This window comes from Nycticebus coucang, chromosome 20 (genome assembly GCF_027406575.1).
Source record: "Nycticebus coucang isolate mNycCou1 chromosome 20, mNycCou1.pri, whole genome shotgun sequence".
NCBI lineage: Eukaryota > Metazoa > Chordata > Mammalia > Primates > Lorisidae > Nycticebus > Nycticebus coucang.
Genome location: NC_069799.1, coordinates 38,348,364 through 38,370,768, shown reverse-complemented (window position 1 = coordinate 38,370,768; position 22,405 = coordinate 38,348,364). Strand labels below are relative to the sequence as shown.

The 22,405-nt window shown below is 49.8% G+C and overlaps 2 protein-coding genes, 1 long non-coding RNA gene and 1 other non-coding gene across 13 annotated transcripts in view; 2 read left to right on the top strand and 2 right to left on the bottom strand.

Moving 5' to 3' along the window:
* Positions 1–22,405, top strand: part of LOC128572378 (synaptosomal-associated protein 47-like) — a 111,039-nt gene that overhangs the window by 43,188 nt on the left and 45,446 nt on the right. For 8 of the 10 annotated variants that reach the window (XR_008376190.1, XM_053572259.1, XM_053572260.1 and 5 more), the window contains 2 exons: positions 6,042–6,121; positions 8,956–9,073. Coding sequence is in view for 8 of the 10 variants with exons in the window: in XM_053572259.1 (XP_053428234.1) it covers positions 6,042–6,121; positions 8,956–9,073 (198 nt within the window). In the remaining 2 variants the exon portion in view is untranslated. Of the gene's footprint in view, positions 1–6,041; positions 6,122–8,955; positions 9,074–11,880; positions 12,098–15,035; positions 15,159–22,405 lie in introns of those variants that run through there. The other 2 variants (XM_053572265.1, XM_053572266.1) reach the window with 2 other exon arrangements.
* JMJD4 (jumonji domain containing 4) lies at positions 12,300–15,082 on the bottom strand. Its single transcript, XM_053572274.1, has 2 exons — positions 14,491–15,082; positions 12,300–12,425 (listed from the first exon to the last, which is right to left on the bottom strand). The coding sequence occupies exons 1-2, from the start codon at positions 15,080–15,082 to the stop codon at positions 12,367–12,369; spliced, it is 651 nt and encodes a 216-aa protein (XP_053428249.1). The 3' UTR covers positions 12,300–12,366.
* On the top strand, positions 15,168–21,115 carry LOC128572382 (uncharacterized). The gene is made up of 3 exons (XR_008376191.1): positions 15,168–20,248; positions 20,329–20,436; positions 21,014–21,115. It is a non-coding gene; the product is annotated as an uncharacterized LOC128572382 (long non-coding RNA).
* On the bottom strand, positions 17,743–17,849 carry LOC128573162 (U6 spliceosomal RNA). The gene has a single exon (XR_008376331.1). It is a non-coding gene; the product is annotated as a U6 spliceosomal RNA (small nuclear RNA).

Here is a 22,405-nt window from a genome sequence, read left to right as displayed (position 1 = left end):
TAAGTCTCAAATTAAAGAAAAATCAAATGAACCATAGCTTTGGCTAGATAGTTTGGTTGTCTAGTTTGTAAAGTGGCCAAACCTGGGTAGAAAGTGTAATTAATTTTTTTGGCTTAAGTCTAATCCTAATTCTACCAGGTGGTATAATAAGCACCCTAAGGGGGAGTCAGGTGGGACAGAATGGCCTGCACCCACAGCAATTCGTTGCAGGAATAAAGCGTGAGCAGAATCGCGCTGCTTTGTTGCTGGCCCTGAAGGTGAGAACACAGTCTAGGACAGTTGTCACTGTACCCCAGATCAGTGTCAGACCCTTGGGGCCGAGGAGAGCTTGAGGCCTGGCGCCAGGAATCTTCGTGTGATGTGTGGAAGCCATGGGCTAGGCCAGGCAAGGTCAATGGGAATAGGGAACTCAATCCTCAAGAAATGGGTGAATCGCCAGGAATGTAAGCAACCCCGCCACAATTAGGGAAAACTTGCTCCCATAGGGGAACTCACCAAGTCTGGATGAGGCCGGTGTTGAGTGCTGGTTACAGTGCTTTGGCGGATGGACACAAGCCCATGCCGTGATGAGCAATGGGAATGCAAGAAGAGGACAGGGAGCCCCCAGGAACTAAAACCCTGTGGAAGGGGTGGAAGCTACCCTTGGGAGTGTTCCCTAATTAGATTCCGCTTCTGACACCAGATGAAAGGGCGGCACTCAACTGACAGAGATCTCACAGACTACCCACGCTTGTATGAAAGGTCTTTATCGGTGAGGGATACTGCAGAGCAGCACCAAGCGGGAGAGAAAAGAGAGATCAAAAGAAAAGTGCACCTTTATATAGGTTCAGTTAGGGGAAGTCTCAGAATGGTGAGGGGACGGTAGAATAGCCCATAAGGAGTTACTGCTCTGGTGGAAAGAGCGGTTAGGGGCAGGCCATAAGTTTGAAATTTTGGGGGGGTAATTGGGACAGGGAGATGAGGTAACTTTTGCAATTGGGAGATAAGGAGATGTCTACTAGTAGGCCACTCCCTGTACTTGGAAAGGAGCTGTGACTTTAAGAGTGAGACAGCTAGTGCTGGTCTATTGAAAGCAGGAAGGGGCTTTTCTGAGGCAATTACCTAACATACCTATAACCTGTGAGCAAATTCCCCACTTACACTTAAGTTGCCTCGACTTTTTCAGGCCAAACCCTTCTGCTTATTGACTTAGGGGTTTACATGTTTTTTACATAAAACCAAACTGTAACCCCATGGCCCTCAGTCACACATAATGGGCCTAGAGTTTTGGTTTTTCTCTGACAATGAAACCCCAGGGGACTCTCATAGTTAGAAAGAACCCTACACACACACACACACACCACTCCCACTCAAACCTCTGTCCCTGCCTCTATCTTGGACACGACCACCCCCATTGTGGAGCTTCTGGAATCAGCTTTTGGGTCTCTGGAAACCCACCCCCACCTTTCGGTAGTGCCGTCTTCTGACAAAGCGATCGTGAACAGAAAAACCTGAGTCGCCCCTTCCCAGCCTTGACCCAGTCCCTGGCTCAGAGCTGTATGCCAGGCCCGCCCTCCTCATCCACCCTGTGGGGGACACTCATCCTGCTGCCTGAGGTTCCTTCTGTTAAACTTAGGCTATAATTAAAAATACTAGTTAACTCCTGGCAAATTTCTGGACTGCAAGCTTTGAGAAAAAAGAGATGAAATGAGTCATGTTCACCCCCAAGATAAATGAGAAAGTACTAACTGATTTCTTGCTTTTAATTCACTCCCAGTTTCTTGCTTGGCTAACTCCCAGGGAAACGAACCGACTGTCTCCGGACTGACCTTTACACAATACCAGGTAGAGAGAATACTGAGACAAAGAGGTATGAATACTAACACAAAGATGTATGGAGCGAAAAGTACTAGAAGTAAGATGTATAGGGGAAAATATTAAAACAAAGATATACGACGTATAGCGAACTAACCACGAAATTCTGCTTCTGTACAATACTTGCCTGCTACACCCCCTCCCCCCGCCCCCATGCACCTGGACCGAGACTCCCTTGTAAATTTGGATTTACACCTGCCTCTGCCTCCCAGAGTGCTAGGATTATAGGTATGAGCCACTGAGCCTAGTCCCCAGGTCTTTCTCTTAAAACACCTATTGGTGTTTCCAGAATATCTGGAAATCCTTTAAATACTGTACAATGGGCAGAGTTTGGGTGCAGGGAATCAGTGCCTGATATTCTGCCCTCTGGGATATGGATCATCATTCCCTCTCTTTGTGGGCCTCAGTCTCTACCCAGAGAAAGGGAGATACTCATTTGGCTGTGCAGACCTTACGCTGAGCCCATTTTTTTTTTTTTTTTTTTTGTGGTTTTTGGCCGGGGCTGGGTTTGAACCCGCCACCTCCAGCATATGGGACCGGCGCCCCACTCCTTGAGCCACAGGCACCGCCGCTGAGCCCATTTTTAATAATATAAAGGACATGAATGTAATCCCTTTCCTCTCCCTAAGAAGGTAACATCCCCAGAGCCCAGAGGACACTCAGGGATGATACCTACATGTTTCCAATGCTAGCCAAGTATTGTAGTTTTCAGTGTTCAAGCATACACTTCCTGTTTAAAAGCTATTACTAAGTATTTTGCTTTTAATAATATGATAATTTTTTTTTTTTTTTTTGTAGAGACAGAGTCTCACTTTATGGCCCTCAGTAGAGTACCGTGGCCTCACACAGCTCACAGCAACCTCCAACTCCTGGTCTTAAGGCGATTCTCTTGCCTCAGCCACCCGAGCAGCTGGGACTACAGGCGCCCGCCACAATGCCCGGCTATTTTTTGGTTGCAGTTTGGCCCGGGCTGGGTTTGAACCCACCACCCTTGGCATATGGGGTCGGCGCCTTACCAACTGAGCCATAGGCGCCGCCCATGATAATTTTTTTTTTAATTTCATTTTGGGGCCAGGCGTGGTAGCTCACGCCAATAGTCCCGTGCTGCGGGAGGCCGAGGCGGGTGGATTGCCTGAGCTCAGAGGTTCGAGACCAGTATGAGCAGAAATGAGCCAGAGTAAGACCCCGTCTCTACTAACATTAAAAACAGCCAGACGTTGTGGTGGGCGTCTGTAATCACAGCTACTGGGGAGGCAACTTGACAGAGCATCGCCAGGGGAAGAAGAAAATGAACAAAAAGAAAGAGTACTTCAAACAAAGAAGAATGAACAAGCAAGCTGAAATTAAAAATAAAAAAAATTTTTTTTAATTTCATTTTGGGATTGTTCATTTTTGTGAGCAAAAATACCATTGATTTTGTATCTTGTTAACTTCATTAAACTCATTTATTTATTAGTTCTAATAGTTTTTAATTCTTACAATTTTCTAGATGTAAGATCATGTCATTTGCAAATAAAGATAACTGTACTTCCTTTCTGATCTAGGTGCATTTTATTTCTGTTGCCAAATGGTCCTGGCTAACACTTCCAGTGCTATGATGAATACCTGTGGTGAAAATAGATACACCTGTATTTATAACATCTTGTTTATGATCTTAGGGCATTAAGTATACAGGCTTTCACCTTACGTATATTGTTAACTGTTTGTTTTTTCACATGCCCTGTATTAGTCTAAGGTTGTTACCTCCTATTCCTACTTTGTTGAATGTTTTCATCATGAAAAGACAGTAGATTTTTTCCTTCATTTTGCACATCTGTTGAGATGGTCATACGGTTTTGTTTATTATTGTACGGATATAGTGTGTCTTGTTAAACACTTTTTGGCTGCTAATCAAGTTTGTATTGGTAGGATACATTCAGCTTTAGCATAGGATGTAATTATTTTTACATGTTGCTGGATTCTGGTTTTTCTTTTTTCTTTTGGGGGAATTTTTTGGAGAATTTTGCATTCATAGTTATAAGATACATTGTTCTGAGTTTTTCTTTTCTTGTTTATTTTATTTTATTTTATTTTAGGGACAGGGTCTTACTCTGTCTAGGCTGGAGTGTCATGCTTAAGCAAGTGATCCCCCTGCCTCAGTCTCCCAAGTTTGAGGAACTACAGGTGTGCACCACCATGTGTGGCTAAATTTGGTATTTTTTGTTGAGATGCAGTCTGGCTATGCTGCCCAAGGTGGTCCTGAATTTCTGGTCTCAAGTGATCCTCCTGCTTTCCAAACTACTAGGATGACAGGTGTGAACCACTACACCTAGCTGAATTTTTTCTTTTCTTATGTTTATATGTTTGGTATCATGATATTACTGCTTCATCAAAATGTGTTCAGAAGTTTCAGTACTGCTTCTATTAATATTTTTTGGAGAGTTTGGGAAGAATTGATAGTAAATCTCCATGTTTGGTAGCATTCACCAGTGAAGTTTGTGGACATCAGATTTTCTTGGTGTTATTTTTTATCATTAATATAGTGTCTTCACCGTGATGGTTCTATTCATATTATTCACTTTATCATAAGTAACTTTGAGTAGCTTGTAGTTTTCTAATAGTTTATCCATTTAATTAAACTATTGAATATGCAGTCAGACAATTAAGTTCATAAACTCATCCTAGAGTAAGTGTTAGATACCTCATTGCTGAATATAATTATGGTCACCTTTGAAGTACTCCCCTTGGGAAGCTATGCACCAATGCTACCGCCTCATCTACCCTATGCACCAATGCTACCGCCTCATCTACCCTTTAAAACATTTTGGAACTCTTCTCTGGAATGCCCATCAGAGTCGTCATCATATGAGGTCAGACAATTAAGCTCTTGAACTCATCCTAGAAAAAGTGCTTTGAAGGGTGAACAAGGCACTGGTGCTGGTGCATAGCTTCCCAAGGGGAGTTCTTTGAGGTGACTGTAGTGATGTTCAGCAGTGAGATAAGTAGTACTTATTCTTTTTTTTTTTTTTGGCCAGGGCCGGGTTTGAACTCACCACCTCTGGTATATGGGGCTGGCGCTCTACTCCTCTGAGCCACAGGAGCCACCCAATTCTAGAATGAGTTTGCAAACTTAATTGTCCAAGCTTATATATTTGCACTTCATTTTCATATTATTCTTGTCTAAATATTTTTCCATTTTTGTACAGTTGGTACTATATTTTATCTTTATTTCTCTCTCTTTTTGGAGATAATCCTAAAATAGCACCATCTTTAATTTCTAATTTCAGTTGAGTCTTCTGTCTTCTTTTGCTTGGTCAGTGTAGCTAAAAGTTTTTCAATTGTGTTGGTGTTTTATGAGCTCACTTTTTGTTTTATTGTCATTCTCTGTTTTTTCTATTTCACTGATTTCATTCAGAATTTTTTGTTCTTTTCCTTGTGCTTACTCTAAATTCTGTTTGCTTTTCTTTTCCAGCATTTTACTGGTTCAGGCTGTGGCTTAGGCCTGTAATCCCAGCACTTTGGAAGGCAGAGGTGGGGGGACCAGCCTGAACAACATAGTGAGACCCTGTCTCTATTGATAGTAGTAGTAATAGTAACAGCAGCCAGGTGTGGTGGCAGCTGTAGTTCTTAGCTATTTGGGAAGCTGAAGCAAGAGGATCACTTGAACCTAGGAGTTTGAGGTCGCTATGAGCTATGATGATGCCACTGCACTCCGGCATGGGTGACAGAGCCAGACCCTATCTCAAAAAAGAGGCTGGGTGCGGTGGCTCACACCTGTAATCCTACCACTCTGGGAAGCCGGAGTGGGTGGATTGCTTTAGCTCACGAGTTCGAGACTAGCCTAAGCAAAAGTGAGACCCTGTCTCGACTAAAAATAGAAAAACTGAGGCAAGAGAATCGCTTGAACCCGAGTTGGAGGTTGCTGTGAACTGTGACGCCACTCTACCCAGGGCAACAGCTTGAGACTCTGTCGGAAAAAAAAGAGAGAGAGAGAAAGAAAAAAGAAAGGTTATTGACTTGAGATTATTATTCCTTCTTAATATAGACGTTTAATGCCCTAAAGTTCTCTCTAAGCACTGCTTTCACTGCCTTCCGGAATTTTTATATATCTTCAGTCAACCCTATTTTCGAATGTTCCATTTGACTTCTTTAACCCTCTTGTAATTTTAAAGTGTGTTGTTTAATTCCACTGTTTATATTTCCTGGAGGTCCTGCTGAGCAGAGAGCGTCCTGGGGTGGTGCCGAGCATGGCACGGATCCAGTTGGAGCCGTGGTCTCCCCTTTAGAGGTGAGGCCCAAGGCACGGTGGGTGAAGGGGCATCTCCGGGCCGCGGAGGGAGCGGAGGAGTTCCTCTAAGCCCCTCCTGTAACTCCTGTGTCGCTTGCACGCCTTGGACACTCGCACGCAAGCAAGGTTTCTTCACTGTTTCCCACCTGAGCTGCAGAGCAAGTGCTGGCCACTGGGAGGCGACAGTGCCCGTCGTGCTCACCGGCGCACTGGGAGCCGAGAAACTCCCAGGCTGACTCCGCAGCTTCCCAGTCCACGCGCCCCTCCAGGCACGGCGCTGCTCCTCTCACCTGCCCCGACTTCCCAGGACCACGGCCACGCGGCCAGGGCCTTGTCCTTACGGGGCCCTAGCGGCAGGGCAGCGAGCCCCTGAGCCGGGGGTCTGAGCGACTCTCCTCTGCCACGGCAGGAAGCTGGCAGGGTTTCAGGAATTCCTGGGCACCCCCCCACACACACACACACCCCGAGGTGGGACAGAGGCCAGAGAGGGCCGAGACCCTCCAGCCAAGCCGGCGACCTGCGACGGCGGCTGACCCCAGGTGGCTGTCTGCCCAGGGGAGGGAGGGAGGTGTGAGGCGGGCGGGGAAGGAGAGCTCAGCTCTGCGAGGGCGGCGTCTACCCGGAAGTGGGCTGTGTGTGAGCAGCTGCAGGTACCCTGCCTGCGGGAGGGGCACTAGCTCCCAGGAGAGCGGCTGGCTCTCGCAGAGGGGAGCAGGGAAAGGAGCCCGGCTGGGTCAGAAGCCTGGAGTGTGAGGATGGGCAAGGGTGAGAGGCCCAGTGCGCCGAGTCCCTGCCCCCAGGACTGCTGACTCTGTGGGGTACAATCCGAGGACGCCGGGCGGCTCAGGCCCTACTCAGGGACACGCTTAGGCCAAGGGCTTTAGGGAAGGGGCTGTGCACGCTCATCTCTAGAGCTCATGATCCACGCTAGCCCAGAGGCAAATGCCTTCACCTCACACCCTTACCCCTTCCCTGCACGGATGGAGGGAGGCCTGTGAAGCCTGGGCTAGGCTAGCTGAGGCCTGAAGTTGCTGCCTCCTAAGATGGTCCTTTCCTTCCTGCATGGGACCCCAGGGCTCAGCCGACAGAGGACCCTGGTCTGGGCTTGAGCGAGACCCCAGCATTGTCATCTGTAACCCTACCCCCACCCAGGGAATGGGGAAAACTCTAATTGCCAAGCCCCAGAGCATGGATGAGCAGAAAGGGAAGGAAGAGGCCTTGGATGTGGCCATTGGGGATGCCCTAGACGTGGGATGCACCGTAGAGCAGGTGCAGGAACTTAAGGATGGCCCTGGGGGAGGTGCCTTCTGAGGGGGCCACAGCCCCCAAGATGCAGGGAGACTGGCTTTGCCCAGCTTGGGGGACCTGCCCTGGGAGGGGTGGTTCTACCTCAGCCTCCACAGACACAGATGCCTTGGCCAAATCGCAGTCTCATCCCTCTCCACCTCCATAGGGCTGGAGTGGTGGGGGAGCAGGTGGGCAGCTCAGTGCTGGATGTGCTTTGTGCCCTCACTCCCAGGCCCGTGGGCTTTCCTCCGTTTCCTCCCAAGTTGGCGTCTATGCAGACAGGGTGGAACCTGATTTCTCGGCTTTCCCACAGGAATGTGGGTCACCGCCCCCTCCCCACCACCCAGCTTGGGTGTGGCCAGGGCCACTTTCTCCACGTTTGTGGGGATATCAGTCTTTGCACTATTTCCATTTGATGTTAGGCCTTGAGCTGCTGTTTTTCTGACCCCTGCCATTGAGTGTCCTGGGCATTGTGCACCCAACTGTCCTGTCTCATCCCGCTTAGTAGGGTAGGGAATCACCTACACATCTCTGTAACACTTCACTGCCACCTATCTGGCCCTTAGGAAGGAGGTTTTCCACAATGGAGACAGCTCACCGTGGTGACAGCCTGCTCAGGCTCCAAGGTCGGTGTGATTCCTTCTGTGAACACCCCTATGGGTCCTAATATCCTGCTGCCACTTCCCTGCCCCAGCAGACTCCCAGGACAGAGTGGTCAAACCAAGAGTGGCTATTTTAAGGCTTAAACTGACATCCAAAAGCAGTCTGTGCAGTGGCTTCCTCCCTGTGCTCACCTGGCCCAAGTGTTAGCATTTTTTCTCATTCTTGCCAACCTGGAGGCCAAGAGGCTCAGGAGTCACCACCCCTGAACAATTAGGGCCCATCAGGTGCTGGCTAGACAGTGGATTTCCACTTCCTGACCTGCTGCTGCTCAGAATCTGCACCCAGGACTTCTCTTCTTTGCTGCATCTGTAATGGCCTGAATACGCCTCTTAGAAAAAAAAAAGTGCCTGTGACGCCAAGAGGGCTCTGACCAGTGTCTACATATATCTTCAACCTAGGAGGCAATAAGTGTCCCTTGACACCCAGCCAGGAGCATGGGAGGACCACACAGCCCAGTGCTGGATGGTTGTGACCTTCATGACGTCAGGCTGCCTCGACACCATAAAGCACCTGTCCTTACTGTGCCACACTGGATGTCACAGCAGCAGTCAGTAGTCATCCCTACAGTGGGGATGTTTTGCAATCAGGTCCTTAATATGGGATCTTGGATAGGGAGGCATCACCCTCACTCAAACAACTTGAAGCTGCGTTATTTTTATTTTTCTCATTTAAAATTTTCAGTTTAATGTAAGGGTACAAATGATTAGGTTACAGTGTTTGTTAGGTAAGGTCCTTGTTATGTTATATACCCTTATATTATGCCTGTTAGGTGGGAAGACATCAATCCTCCTCACTCCTTCCCTCTCCCCCCAATTTGAATTGAGTTTGTGGTGCGGATGTTTTTAATTATTCCCCCACCTTAATTTTTTTTTTCTTTGAAACAGGGTCTTGCTCTGTGGCTCAGGCTGGAGTACAGCGGGATGATCACAGCTCTCTGCAACCTCAAACTCCTGGGTGCAAGTGATCCACCTGTCTCTGACTCCCAAAGGGCTGGGATTACAGGTAGGAGCCGCTGCACCCAGACCTTTCTGCTGGGCTCTCACATCACATCTCTCCTGTGCCTAGTCACGGAAGTTTGAGTGCTGGGTCAGCACAGGCCTGGCCCTTGGAAGTCACTGGTGCTAAGCCCTGCTGCATAGGACAGGGTGGGCAAGGCAGGCACACTGGAGAAGCTGGTGGGGCCCCTGACCCCCAAAGCATAGCCCTTACCCCTGCCCAGCAGGTGCTGAAGCTGCTGCCACTGGGGCTCACCACACACCCTCCATCCCCAAGCTCACTCTTGAGGACCAGACTTGAAGGTTTTCTAGAGACTAGAAGGGTTAAGTGTGGAAAGTACTCTCCTAGCGCCTGCCCTGCACGTCCATCTCCCTTTCCGCCACAGGGGGCCTTTGCCTCAGCCAGTGGATGGTCTGCAGTTTGAGCAATGCTATCTTCATTGGTAGGTGTAAAATGCCACCCCAGGGTCCCTGGCCTTGGTGCAGCCAAACCAAGAATCCCTGGGAATACGCACAGGAACCAACTCCCGGGTACCTGGGAAGGTGTTGGCTGGAGTCCATTTGACAGACACACATGGAGGCATACTGTATACAGCAGTTCTTCCAGGCACTTAGCATAATTTATTCAACAGACATTAGTCCCTGCCCTCCTGGCCAGTAGTCAGGTGGCCACACTGGATGGCACAGCACTCAGATGCAACCTCTGCTGTTGGGGTAGTGATGGCAGACTCAGGACCAATGGAAAAGGAGTGGACTAGGGGTCAAGGATGTAGGCAGAGCCCTGTTCCTCCTTTGCAGTTCCTGCTAGAAGGCTGAAGTCTAGGGCATCTCCTGCAGGAGTGGGGAGCCTCAGAGCCATGGATGGCCCAAGAGTCATACCATCACAGCACACTGCTATACCTCCATGAGGTTCAGGGTGAGGCCATGATAAGCAGCCTGCTCACACCTCAACCTTTATGTCCAGCATGTAGAGGTGGGGACAACACTCCTGAGAGCAATGTCACTGGAAGACTCAACCATGCAGAGAGTGAGGTAGCACTGAGGTGTGAGCTATAGGTGGAGGTACTGGGCAGGCAACATACCACCTGCTTGCTCCCTCCTCCCTCAGGGATTTATAGGGCACCTACAGTGTGCAGCAAGCATGACAAACAGCAGGCACTCTCCCAGCCCAGGACTCGGGGAGTGGGGGAGGGCCCTGAGCCTGGCAGAGGAGCAGCCAGGCTTTCCTGAGGGCAGAGAGACCAGGCCTGCCACGTGGGGACTATGGGGAAGGAACGTCCAGGCCACAGGCTCTGTGGCCCACCTCCAAGTCCCCCACATGGGAAAGTGGGACAGGCTCAGCTTCCCCACCTCAAGGCCCTGGTAAGCACATGGAAGCATAGCACCACCAGGAGGAGCCTCAAGAGCAGGCGGACAGGACACAGAAGCCCCTCAGCTCAGGTGTCCTAGCCTTCACTAGGGGTGTGGGGGCTCTACGAAAACCTGGTCACGATGCCATCCAGCCTGAGCTCTTGCAGGTTTGCTGCAGGTCAGATGGACCGTGCCCCCATCTAGTACCCTCTCAGCAGATCCAATGTCCCTGACCTCACCAGGCCCCAGCTGAGAACAGGGAACTGGATGATGGTCACAGATGGCCAGGACTCCAGTGGATGCATGGGAAGGGCCATTCCCTGGACACCCAGGACACATGGCTCAAGGTGAGGCAGGAACCCTAAAGGACCATAGTGACAGCAAGAGCCTCCCTAAGCTGCTGCAGCAGCTCCTCAGGCTGTGGTGAAAACATGCTGGTATCCACTCTCTGGAAGTCGGGGTGTTCGACTATAGAGGCCAGCACCTCCGAGATGCGCCCGACATCGAACGCTGCATGTTCGGGGCCCAGCTCAGCACCCACACTGCCCTCTGCCATGCCCTTGCCCAAGACAAGCAGCCTCCTTTCAGCGATGACCTTGAGGAAGTGATAGAATTCTTCAAAGTTGATGCCTGAGCAGGACCGCATGATGACCTGGGCCAGAGGGGAGAGAGGCTGTGAGCCAGAAGCCATGGACACACCCCCAGACTATAAGGGCTCTAGACACAGGCCCCTGTACTTGAAGACAAAGAGCAGGGACCAGTAAACAGAGGCACCAAGAAGCTGAGCACTACTAGGGTTGGCTAGGGAGACCCATCACCCACACAGCCTATGCCTACCTTCTGCCCTCCCTGACCCTGTAGGCAGTCACAGCCAGCCCTAGTGAGTCCCTGCCCTATCAAACCTCACTTCCCCAGTCTCAGTTCCTACCCCACCTGGCAGTGGTGGTCCCAGTCAGGCATGGAGTCCCTCCACTCGCCAATTTCCTCCTGCACCGCACGCAGCTCCTGCTGCAGGAAGTGCCACATGCGGGCTAGGTTGAAGCCATTCACCCAGTTGTGGTTGATGGAGATGGTGTCATCCTGGCAGGGACAGAGAGCAGTTGGCCACAAGCCCACAGTGGGTTTGGAACACCCCACAGGGGCCCAGCCCTCTGCCCCTGGGAGGGCTGCTCCTGCCTCCCAGCCACACCCACTCTGCAGAGAGAAAAAAACGCCAGCGGGGGCCATCTCAGAACACAGCCAGCCCAAGGGAGGAACAGGCAGGGAGTGGTTTGGCAGGGCCTCCAGACACCATAAGGGACCACCTGGCCTGCAGGCCACCGAGGACCAGAGCAGGTGCACATTAAGCAGGGAGATAGGCTGCTCCAGCCAGGTGGCCTTGCCAGTCTCACCAGGTTGTGGACTTGGTGGTGCCACCCACTGGGTACGAATAGCATCTCGCCCGCCTCCTGTATGACCTCCAGGGGTGGGCCACAGTGCTGGTGCCTTGGGTACTGATGGACATCAAGAAGCAAGGGGGAGGTCACATCATAGGGCAGGCTACCATGGCGATCCCGCAGGGCCTCCTCCTGCCCTGGAGGGAAGAGGAGCCACTTCTTCCTCCCACAGATGTTGACAGACCAGCTGAAGGAGCGGAAGATGTCAGCGTGGAACGGAGACCTGCAGGCAGCACGAGCTCCTGGTTATGTGGTGTCCAGCATGAGCTTATTCCTTCTGAATAGGTTAACTGAACTTAGTACCCCAAAGGCCTCCATCTGAAGGGTGGCCCCTTAGTCATAGAGGACAGACCCTAGCTCTGACACCTATGATAAACAGCCCCATCTTCCTGCAAGCCTGGGCCTATAATCCAGGTGTGTGGCCATACCACACCCTCATGGTCTCACCAGCTGCCCTTGGGCCCAGCATAGACAAATCGGTAGTCATCCACATCCAGGGCATCCCAGAACTCGTTCAGCCAGTCAGACGAGAAGTACACAGGCAAGGTGAACACATCCTCTGCTGAGGAGTCCCTGTGGAGAAGATGGGAGGCTTTGAAGGAGGCCCACCTCCCTGCCCTCCCCATCTTGGCAGGCTTGCCCGTGCTGGCAAGTGAGATGTACAGGATTATAGGAGTTGGGTCACGAAAGATCACCCAGTTCTATAAAGCGGCCACATAGCCACAGTCCCCAGAGGGCCAAGCTGAGCCCCACCCAAAATAACCACAGAATCATAAGCCACTAAGGTGGCTTTGGGGTGGCCTGTGATAAAGCACTGCTCACAAAGGCAGTATCCCCTCTGGTGGAATTTCAGCCTCTGGCTAAGCTGGGTGCTCTGAATGTATCCCTGGCATTGTCCTGGTTACCAACTGTGTTCTTCAACCTTCTCTCTTGGCTCAGCTCTAATCCACCAGGTTACTTGCTAAAATTCTGTCCTTTAACTCCTTCTGGACGGGAGCCTCTGTGGAAAGCTGGCTTCAGTCAGCCATCTTGCCTCCGCCCCCTCCTAGTTACCAACTGTTGTCCTCTTCACTCTTCACTGACCCCAGCAAACCCAACTCATCTGCCTGCCACAGGCCCAGGCATAAGGCCTGCCTGTTTACCCTTCCATCTCCTCCCTCCCTCTGGGTCCACTCCCACAACCTCACTGATGGGCGTCCAAACACAGGTGAGTTAAACCAGCCCTAAGGAAGGTACACCATGCAGGAAAGAGCTTCTGGACTCACTCACATGTGACTCCTGGTCAGAGACAGTGACAGGAAGAGAGCCCTAAAAGCAACATACCACATGTATTTCCCCCAAAACATCATGCTGGTCCCTGTGACTGGCCTGCCTTTATGCAGCTGACAAACTCCTATTTATCTGTAAAAACCCTACTCAGATGTTACTTCTCCTGTGGCCTCCCGTGAATGCCTGACCCCAGGCCTTCCTCTGCCAGATAAAATATAGGACACGCAGTAAAAAACTGAATTTCAAATGAAAAATTTTCTAATATAGATATCCCTTATACCATCTGAGATATGTTTATATCAAAAAAAAAAAACCAAACAAAAAACCCAATCGTCTAAACCCCAAATCCACAGTACATGAGGGTGTTTGAGTCTATTTGTCTGCTTCTGCTACTGCAACAGGAGATCTCTGGGGCCAAGACAGTGTCTGGGCATACCTGGCCCACAGTATACCTGGGACAATCTCTGCACCAAACAAGTAGCCCTGTGGTGGATATGAGCCAAGATGCTGGTGCTTCTCATGCACTCTACATTGGCTATGGTAATCACAGGGGCCTGAATTCTATCTCCCTCTGCCCTTCTAAGCTTTATATGCACAGGAGTGAGGCAAGAATTCAACTGTTTCCTTGTTTATTTCACTGTTAATCAAGCACCTACTCCCACCCAGCTAGTAGAGGTCTCACTAAATGGTTTCTGCTCATGAAAATGTACGGATCATCCCAAAGAGCAACACTTCCAGCCATGCTAAGACAGCCGTGTTTGTTTTAAATTGATCAAAATTCCTAACTAGGAAAAAAGAGCTGCTATTCCTGCAGGTAGGGGATACCACTGAGTTCACACCAGACTAAGGAAGGTGGTGCCACAGCTGGTGTCCCATGACAGTTTACCTGCACAGGTGCCAGTCTTTGAGGTAGAGACAGCCCCTGGGAGAGGAGTAGCCCCCCTGGATGTACTCTTTCCAGTAAGTGATGTAGTCTCTGAGGGGCATGTGTTCTTTGGGGTTCGAGTTGTATTCTTGGACCCCGCAGTTTGCAACAGGTACAACCACATCTCCTGAAAGGGAAAGGGTCGGGCACAGACTGTGCTTAGAGTCCTCCATGCTGTCAATCCCCTGGGCTCCATCCGTCTTCCAAACAGAATTCCTGCAGAGGATTTCTCCAAGCCGCCCCTCTGCTGTCCAGCTCTAGCTCAGGGAGCCTAGGTCTGTGAGATGCCCATGGTTTGCCTTAGTCCCAGGAGTTTGGGCCTGGGCGCTGATGCCCAGGATACAGCTTGACTCATTCCTGGGACTGGACACAGACTCCACCGCCCTCGGTTCCTGCCCCCAACCCCGCCCGGGTCCGACTCAGGCCCCGCCATCCCGCCCTCACCGTAGGCCCGCAGCAGGTGGTCGAAGTCTGGCCTGCCCGTGGGCGTCACCCAGAGCCGCCGGCCGCCCCAGCCCTCGGTGAAGGCGCTAGAAAACACGCAGGGAAGGTTGGGCAGCAGGAAGCTGCGGACGAAGTCAGCGTAGGAGAAAGAGGCGGGTTCTGAAATAAAGGCCACGCGTCCCAGGACCTGGCTGCAGCTGGGGTCGCCACGCCCGCCGCCTCGGAAGTAGCGTTCGGCTAGGGCGCGCGTCTCGCGGTCCATCCGGCCCAGCCCGGGGCACTCAGAGGCCGGGAGGCTCCAGGCCTGACCCCAGCCCCGGACGATGGAGCCCAGGTCGCGCTTCTCACTTCCGATCAAAGCGGAAACGGCTAGAGCAGGCACGGAACCGGGAGCCCGAGGGCGCCGTGTTCCTACCGGACCCGACCAAGGATGACCGCCCAGCACGCATGCGCGCGGCTTGCAGCAGCTCTCACTCGGCGCAGGCGCCGACTTCCCTGGGCGCCGCCAACGAGTTGGGGTTCGCGTCCAGCGTCGGGGTTTGTGTCCAGTCTCCAGGCCTCGGCTCGCCTTCTTCGCTCCCCCGCGAGGCATCTTAGGGGAGCAGGGCGCAAGGCTGCGGTAGGTCTGTGCCTGAGTCCTTCCGGCCCTCCGGACTGGGACTGACACGGTACGAACCCTCGGCTTCCTGAGGCTCCGAGGCTGGGGGCCGGGAGTGGGGGGACGTGGGCTGGGCCGAGGAAGGGGTAGAGGGTTGAAAGTGGAGTTTAGAGGGGCCAATGGGGACCTGGAGGAATGCTGGGACCTAGGGTGGCGGTAGGGTCTGGAAGGGATGTTGAGGACCTGGAGGGGACACTGGGGACCTGGAAGGGACGCTGGAGACCTGGAGGGGGCTTTGGGGCCTGGAGAAGACACTGGGATTTGGAGGGGGTAACGGTACCTGGAAGCGACGCTGGGGTTTGGAGGGGATGGTGGGACCTGGGAGGGGTGTTGGGGACCTAGGGAAATAGTAACTAGAGGGGTGGTGGGGAATATGAGGATTCCTGAAAAAAAGGTGAGGAGAGTGAGGGCAAGAATTTGGGGCTGGGTACACATCTGCAGGTCTGAAGTACCGGGATGTCTGGTGGGGCAGTGAGGGTGATGTTTTGTCCTGCCGAAACTGCGACTGCGATAACACCCCTCAAAAGTGGTGGCAGGAGTACCCTAATTGTCTACAGATGAGGCAGGTTGAGATGCCTCAGGAAGAAGCAGAGTGCCAGGGTGATCAGTCCAAAGTGTTTGTTAGGGAATCCTGTATACAGAGGTACTGCTGTGCATCCTCACTCTGGGCAGTGAAAAAAAGGGGTGTCCTATTTAGGAGTGTGGGTGGGCAGGGGGTCAGGATATGGAGTTTGTGCGAAGGTTTCAGAAATTTGGCTCAGGCCCAAGACCAATTTCTTTCTAGCAAACTAACATGCCTTTCCCAACGCCTGGGGATGTTAAAGGCACTGCTGGGAAAAACCTGCAGCTGGCCAGGTCACAGATGATTCAAGTCACTGATTTTGGGTTCAAGATGGAGACAGAGAGGGGAACTGGGCAACTCTAGAGGGGGATGTCTCATCATGAATCTTCTCAACTCAAATCTACCTGCATAAAAACAGAGAAGAGAGATTTATTAACTGCGTGAGCCAGGCCATCATGCACAAGGGTGGTCTGCAAGAAAGTACGGAGCCTGGGCAGCCTCACACCGGGAAGTAGAAGGAAGTACAGTTATAACCTCTCTTAGCACCTCAAGAGAAATTAGATGCACCTGTGCTAGGCTCCTGCACCTGGCAGGAGACCACTGGGTCAGTTTTGGAGGTCTGAGTTTGCTGTTTAAGGGTTGGCAGACTGATGCTGTGGTTTGTAAGATCTGGAGACCAGGTTGTTTCTTTCTTTTTTTTTTTTTTGTCACACTCGGTAGAGTGCTAGGGTGTCATAGCTCACAGCAATCTCAAACTCTTGGGCTCAAGCAGTCCTCTTGCCTCAGCCTCCTGAGTAGCTGGGAGTATAGGTGCCTACCACAACGCTGGCTATTTTACTTTCTAAGAGATGGCGGTTTTGCTCTTGCTCAGGCTGGTCTCGAACTAGTGAGGTCAAGCAATCCACCTGCCTTGGCCTCCCACAGTGCTAGGATTATAGGCATGCGCTTCTGTGCCTGACCCAGGTTGTCTCATTCTTGACCAAAAGGACACATCCTAGGACTGGGAGGGCAACTGCTTTCCCTTTGTCCAGTGGTGAAAATGTTTTATTCATCCTTGTAAGCAAGCAGAGATAAGGGGGGTTATGGAGTGTTGGGGACAATTTTCAGGGGCATGAAGTTTATCCAGAAGTAGGACAAAGAGGATCCTAAGAGAGAAGGACGGGGTCTGAGGGGTTAAGGGAATAAGGGTGGGAGGTGGCGGGTTGCTGGTGGGGATTGTCTGATTCCTTGTGTGTTGCAGTCTCTTCCTGGCGGGTTTCACTGTGACTTGTAAAAATAAGGTACAGAATTCTTTATTGGATTAAAATGAAAATATCTGGACAAGTTAAGATTGAGAAAAAAGAATCACCATAATCTTATCTATAAAAGACCTTTTTAATTTATTTTTTTTTCTGTATTTCTTTTTTTATTTCAAATTAATGGAACAAATTTTTAGGTTACAGTGTCCTCACTTCTAAGGTAAAGTTCAAGTTATAGGAGAGCCCCTCACCTAGGGGAGCATGCCGAATACCCATACATTGTGCAAGGTGAAATCCCACCAAATACCCTCCCTCCTCTCGGTGGCAATCCCCTCTCCCTCTTGATCTCTCCCTCCTCACCCCTCCTTCTTGCTAGACTATATTTGTTTTTTATCTTTTGTATGAGTGTGTAAGTATTTATATATTGGTTTCTTATTAGTATTGAGTACATAAGATACTATTTTTCCTTTTTTTTTTTTTTTCTTGAGACAGAGTCTCACTTTGTCACCCTTGGTAGAGTACCGTGGCATTGTAGCTCACAGGAACCTCAAAACTCTTGGGCTGAAGCGATTCTCTTGCCTAAGCCTCCCCAGTAGCTCAGACTACAGGTGCCCACCACAATGCCCAGCAATTTTTGGAGAATGGGGTCTCTCTTTTGCTCAGGCTGGTCTCAAACCTGTGGGCTCAGGGAAGTCCACCCACCTCGGCCTCCCAGAGTGCTAGGATTACAGGTGTGAGCCACTTTTTTTTCCATTCTTGAGATACTTTACTAAGAAGAATGTGTTTCAACTCCAAAAAATCTGGAACGCTTCACAAATTTCCATGTCATCCTTGTGTAGGGGCCATGCTGATCTTGTCTGTATCATTCCAATTTTAGTATATGTGCTGCCAAAGTGAACACTATTTTTATTTTCTTTTAGACAGAGTTTCACTTTGTTGCCTTGGGTAGAGTGCTGTTTCATCATCATAGCTCATAGCAACCAAACTCTTGGGTTCAGGTGATCCTCTTGCCTTGTTTTTTTTTTTTTTTGTTTTTTTTTTTTTAATTTAGTAGAGATGAGGTCTTACTCATGCTCAGGTCTTGAACTCCTGAGCTCAAGCAATCCACCTGCCTCAGCCTCCCAGAGTGCCAAGATAATAGGCATGAGCCACTGTGCCCAGTTTATCAAAGACCTTTTTGAGAAAAAAAAAAAAAAGAATTAAAGGCTTTAGGTGCCCCGTAGTTTAGTGGTTAGGGTGCTGGCCACATGCTCTGGGGCTGGTGGATTCAAACCCAGCCTGGGCCTGCTAAACAAAAAAATATAGCCGGCCGTTGTTGACAGGGCCCTGTAGTCCTAGCTACTAAAGAGGCTGAGGCAAAAGAATCACTTGAGCCCAAGAGTTTGAGGTTGCTGTGAGCTATGACACCATGGCACTCTACCAAGGGCGATGAAGTGAGACTCTGTCTCAAAAAAAAAAAAAAAAGGTTTCGAAGATCAGGTACAGTTTAGTTACTTGAATATATTGCCTGCTGGTGAAGCCTGGGCTTATAGTGTGACTTTTCCCTGAATAGTGTACATTGCACCTGTGAAGTGATTTCTTATCCTTTCCTCTTCCCCCACCAAGTCTCTGTTGTCTATTGTTCCACACACTGCTTCCATGTTCTTACTTCTAGGTGAGAACATGCAGTATTTGACTTTATAAGTTATTAATATTTCATTTAAGATAATAGCTTCCTGTTCCATCTACATTGCTGCAAAAGAAATGATTTCATTATTATGGCTGTATAGTATTCTGTGATGTATCTCTCTCTTTCTCTCTCTCTTTTTTTTTTATAAAGACAGTCTTACTCTGTTACCACGCTGGAACACTGTGGCATTGCCATAGCTCACTGCAACCTCAAACTCCTGGGCTCAGGTGAACCTCCTGCCTAAGCCTCCAGAATATCTGGGTCTACAGGGGCCATCCCCAAGACCAGTTAATAGATTTTTTTTATATAGAGATAGGGTCTTGCTATGTTGTGCAGGCTGGTCTCAAACTCCTGACCTCAAGTAATCCTCTTGACTCAATCTCTCAAAGTAGTAGGATTACAGGCCTGAGCCACTGCACTCAGCCTTCATGTTTTCTTTATTCAGTTTTCTGTTGATAGACACTTAGGTTGAGTCCGTATCTTTGCTCTTGTGAATAGTGCTGTGATAAACCCATGAGTACAGGTATCTTTTTTTATATATGGGTATCTTTTCTGTTGGGTAGATATCCAGTGGTGGGATTGCTGAATTGAATGGTAGTTCTATTTTTAGTCCAGAGAAGAACACTTTTTATTTTCTGATACGAAACTTATCTTTCCAGGGATACATTCATGGATGTATTTGTTCAAGTATTCTCTTTTCCCCTTCTCTCCCCACATGCCCACCTTGTATTTGCATCTCCATATATGTACAACCATGCCCACACACAGAATGTCTCTCTGCCGCCCCACCATATAAAGTATATAAGTTTATGGACATTAACTTGCTATTTTTAACCTTTTTTTTGCCTTTCAATCTACAATATCCTTCACTATCTTGCTACCTAATGGCTAAAGGCCCCTTATTAATAATTAGGTGTTTGATTTCAGCTGTGGTGAGTACAGATGTGGGAGACTGATGGAAGGAAGTTGGAGCAGAGTATTTATTGTTGTCTCAGGATCTGAGAAGTATGAAATTCAAATAGGCATTGCTTGGGTGGAGTTCCCACAGGTTTTTGGTTGAGACTCAGTTTCCTGAGAAAAGGGAGGTCAGGGCCAAGACCACAGGGGCAGTAAACCTATGACTCTGGGAGGGAGATGGAGGCTTTTTCTTCAGCATTCCTTTTGGGCCGGAAACTTGTGCATTATGACCCGTGGTCCACCTGGTGGCCCTGTGGTGTCAGGATTACCACTGTTGTATGCAGGAAGCCTACAGAGTTGTTAGCTCTGACGGCATTGGGACACAGGTGTGTCTTCCCAAGGCCCACAGAGCAGCCCTGGGATCACCTGGGAGTTAGTGGGACATGCACATTCTAGAGCCCAACCAGCCCCACAGAATCCAACCCTCAGGGAGGACCTTAAAGTTAGCGCTTTGGGGGAAATGCAGTGGGAATGGTGCAGAATCTTTGCTCTCCTGTAACAGCCCCAGAACCTCCCAAGCTGGAGCTGAGAACATCTGAGGGAGTGGAAAGCAGGTCTGTGGAAGCAGGAGGGCAGGTCATGGAAAAGCCAGCAGCACCCACCACCCCCACTGTGCATACACAGCCGCCACTGTTCTTGCTCGGAGCCTTCTTGTGGTAGTCAGTTCGTGGAAGGTGTGCAAAGTGTTTCTTGTTCTATGACTTTGGAAATTAACTAAAAATAGGTTGTTTACTCGATACTGGGTCTCACTCAGGGTGCACATGAGTGATGGAAATGCTGAAAGAGATCATTATGCGAATTGCAGTGCTTGAAGAGTGCAGTCCAGGTGACCATGGACTCCTTCCCCAAGAGCATCACTTGTGTGAGTTGACCTCAGACACCCTTGGGCCTCTTAACTATGGCTTCCCTTGCTAATTCACCTGGATGTTCTCATGGTCAGTACAGGTCTACATCTACCCTGGTAGAGACAGGTTGTAGGTTGCAGCCTGCACGGATCAAACAAGGAATTAGTATCATTGTAGGTGACGCATGAAGGAGCAGACACAGTCCTGGTTCCTTGTGATGTGATTGTGGCCCACACAGCACATGATCACTGGGTACCATAGTGTGCTACATCATGCGCAAGGGCTATCCTATGATGGTCACCTTTTCTAATAGGACAGCTAGGAAAGCACATAATGCACTCTCTGGCATTGTGTGAGTGCTGTGATTGGTGATGGTGCATTAGGAAGGGTGTGGATAGTATTTGAACCCAGACCTGGGGAATGAAGCTGCCAGTCAGAGTCCCTGGAGCAGAACTGCCCCCAGGCAGAGAAGAGGGGCTTAGGTGGGGAGGCTGTGGGTCCTGCGAGGAGCTTGGGTTTCACTCCAAGTATGTAGGGAAGAGCTTTTGGCAAAGGAGTGACCTTTCTTCTCTTCTCTTTTTTTCTGTCTCCTAGGCTGGAGTGTGATGGTATGATCATAGTTCTCTGCAGCCTCCAACTCCTAGACTTAAGTAATCCTCCCTGTGGGCCTCCAGAGTAGCTGGGACTATAGGCACGTGTCACTGTGCTTGGTTGATATTTCTTATTTTTTATAGAGACAGGATCTCACCATATTGCCTTGGCTGATCTCAAACTCCTAGGGTCAAGTGATCCTCTTGCCTCAGCCTCCCAAAGTGCTGGGATTATAGGCACGAGTCATTCTGGTGTTATGATACATATGTATGTTTTTGTTCATGATTCTGGGCTCATAACTCCTCTAGCCTTAGTTACAGTGTTTCGTTACGGTGTTGGGGCCTCAGTAAACAGCATCTCTCTGACTTCCCCACCTCTCTGATTGTGGGATCATACACAGTGAATGTTCTGTGAGCCTCTCCAGCAAACCAAACCCAAAGAGAGAAAAGGTTGTGGCTGGTCAGTCAGAAGCCCTAGAGGCTGGACTTGCAAGTAATGGGAAGGATGGATCAGTCTTAGGGACTGAACCCTTGAGCTCTGGGACCTTAACTCTGGCTCTGGGTAGTGTAGGAACTGACTTAGAGGTTACCCAGCTGATGTCTGCTGCTTGGTTTATGTGGAAAACCTCCACACTTGGTCATAGCTGTCTTCTGTGTTGATGATTATTAGAGCAGAGGAAAAAACACAGCTTGAGGAGTGTTTTCCTAAAGTAGCCACATTTTCTGTTTTCTGACTTATGTCATTGGCTGCTGGATGAAGAACAGGTGGTAGGGCTCGGGTGAGGTGAGGGGGTTGATTGAGAGGTTGTCCAGGTGTGGACCCTGCCTTGGATAGTGGACTTTGGAAAATGACTAAAAATAGGTTGTTTACTCAATCTTGCATCTCACTCAACAGGCACATAGTGATGGAAATGCTGAAAGAGGTCATTATATAAATTGTAGTGCATGAAGAGTGCAGTCCAGATGACTGTAGACAGCTTCCCCAAGAGCATCACTTGTGTGGGTTGACCTCAGACAATGCCTGAGCCTTGGGTGTTGATGTGGTCCCAGGGATAGAGGGCAGGACACCTGCCAGGACTTGCTGATGGATTACCTGAGAGGATGTGGAAGAGAAGAATCCAGAACTCCTGGGCTCTTGGGTGCCTTTATCGAAAAGTCACAATGGGGCTTGTAGGTTATGAGTGCCTGTTAGGGTTGGAGTGAGATGCCCAGCAGGTGATTTGGATATTTGAGTCTGAATCCTGGAGTGTGTGGGCTAGAGAGATGTGTTTGGGAGGCAGGAGCTTGGAGGTGACATGTAATTCCATGGGACCATGTTGACTTACCTAGGAAGGAGAGTTTGTATTAGAAGCCCTACTCTGTGCCCCAGATCAGAGAGGTATAAGAGGAAGAAGTA

Excerpts from the sequence above, each read along its gene's own strand:
- JMJD4 (XM_053572274.1), bottom strand. The coding sequence starts at position 15,082 with ATGCCTCGCGGGGGAGCGAAGAAGGCGAGCCGAGGCCTGGAGACTGGA. Across the intron at positions 12,426-14,490 it reads CCACCTGCTGCGGGCCTACG|GGACTCCTCAGCAGAGGATG; the intron begins GTGAGGGCGGGA and ends TCTTCTCCACAG.